At 65.5% G+C, this 1,471-nt stretch overlaps 1 protein-coding gene across 1 annotated transcript in view; it reads left to right on the top strand.

Moving 5' to 3' along the window:
- NLRP1 (NLR family pyrin domain containing 1) overlaps positions 1–1,471 on the top strand; it is a 24,580-nt gene extending 23,109 nt beyond the window's left edge. The window contains exon 18 of the mRNA XM_077746776.1: positions 1,333–1,471. Coding sequence (XP_077602902.1) covers positions 1,333–1,471 — 139 coding nt within the window. The remainder of the gene's footprint in view (positions 1–1,332) is intronic.

Genomic DNA, 1,471 nt, shown 5'->3' with positions numbered 1-1,471 from the left:
TGGGCGTTACGCGCCCAGGCCGCCACCGGGCGCCCAGACGGCCTCGCTCGGCCCCCAGGCCAGCTCTCCAGCGGGGACAGAAGCATCCCAGGGAACGTCCACGGGGACTCTTCTGCGGACCTTGTCGACGCCTAACCCAAGAGCCCGGCGTGGCGGCCACGGCAGCCCCCCCCCCCCGGAGCCCTCCCTGGGCCACCCAGCCGCCCCTGGACGTGGGGGGGGCGGACCTGGGACTGGCCACCTCTGGCTGAGGACGGACGGCGGGAGTGGACACCTCGGCCTTCTGAACGGCGTGCTGAGCCGGGGTTTGCTATCAGCCCGAGTTGCGCTTTGCAGTTTCTGAAACCCGCGTGAGCCGCTGGAGGCGCGCGGGGTGAGGCAGGCACCGCAGGGGAAACAGAGTCCGGAGCCCAGCGAGGCCGCCGCCTCCCGGCACGCCTGACCGGGTGCGGCTGCCCCGCGCTCCCTCGGAGCACTCCGCGCACGGCCTCGCCCCTCCCGCCTCATTGCTAACGTGGGGCGCTGAGTGGGGCCCCCAAGGCCAGGAGCCGAGTCTGATCCGCTCGACCTTGGATTCCCTGCCCTCGTACACGGTGGGCGAGAAGTGGGGCTTCGTTCATAGGCAGACGGTAAAGGAGCCCTCCCGGCCGCATCCCTTGGGTCCTCCCGGCCGCCACACCCCTGCATGAAACCACGGACGCCGTGTTAACAAGCCCCCGTGAACAGGCCACCCCGAGGCCCCCGGGAGTCGACAATCTGAGGAGTGGACGCATTGGCGGGGCGCCGGGGGGCTCAGTCGGTTGAGCATCCGACTCCCGATTTCTGCTCAGGTCAGGATCTCGCGGCTCGTGGGTTCGAGCCCCCTGTCTGGCTGTGCGCGGACGGCACACAACCTGCTTGGGATTCTCTCTCTCCTTCCCCGTCCCTCCCCCACCCGCACTGCGTCTCTCAAGATACATCTAAAGAAACGTACACCAGTGTTGCTCTCGACTCGGAACTGTCTCCGCCCAAGACACAGAAGCGCCGCTGCTCGTGCCCCCAACGCTGGTCACCCCTCAAGTGCGGTGCCCTCCAGCGCCCGGCCCCGGGGAGACGTCGTGGTCACTCAGCTGGGAATTTCAGCTGCCCCAGACCGGCCTCCATCCCTCTTCGTGGGCCTGAAATCTCTTCCTGTGTGTTTGTTTTAAATGCCTGTGGTATCTACTAAATTAAAAAAAAAAAAAATTCTAATTTCTTTTCCTGGTGGGATGCAGCCATTTGGTAAAAACAGAGCCGTTTTCAGGGTCCATATTCCACCCCGCTTGTGACCGTCTGTGCCGACCTATTTTACAGGAATGACTTTGCTGTGGGGTCCGGACCCAAGCGCCCCCACGGGGCCGGGATCCTGGGGCTCCTGCTTTTCGGAGGACCCCTTCGCTTGGGCCCAGAGAAGCAGGCCTGTGTGGGGCCGGGGTCCTTCCGGGCAGCCTGA

Source organism: Crocuta crocuta, unplaced genomic scaffold, assembly GCF_008692635.1.
Source record: "Crocuta crocuta isolate KB4526 unplaced genomic scaffold, BGI_CrCroc_1.0 scaffold139, whole genome shotgun sequence".
NCBI classification, from domain to species: Eukaryota; Metazoa; Chordata; class Mammalia; order Carnivora; family Hyaenidae; genus Crocuta; species Crocuta crocuta.
The sequence above is the reverse complement of the archived record's forward strand: the minus strand, read 5'-3'. Positions and strand labels throughout refer to the sequence as shown.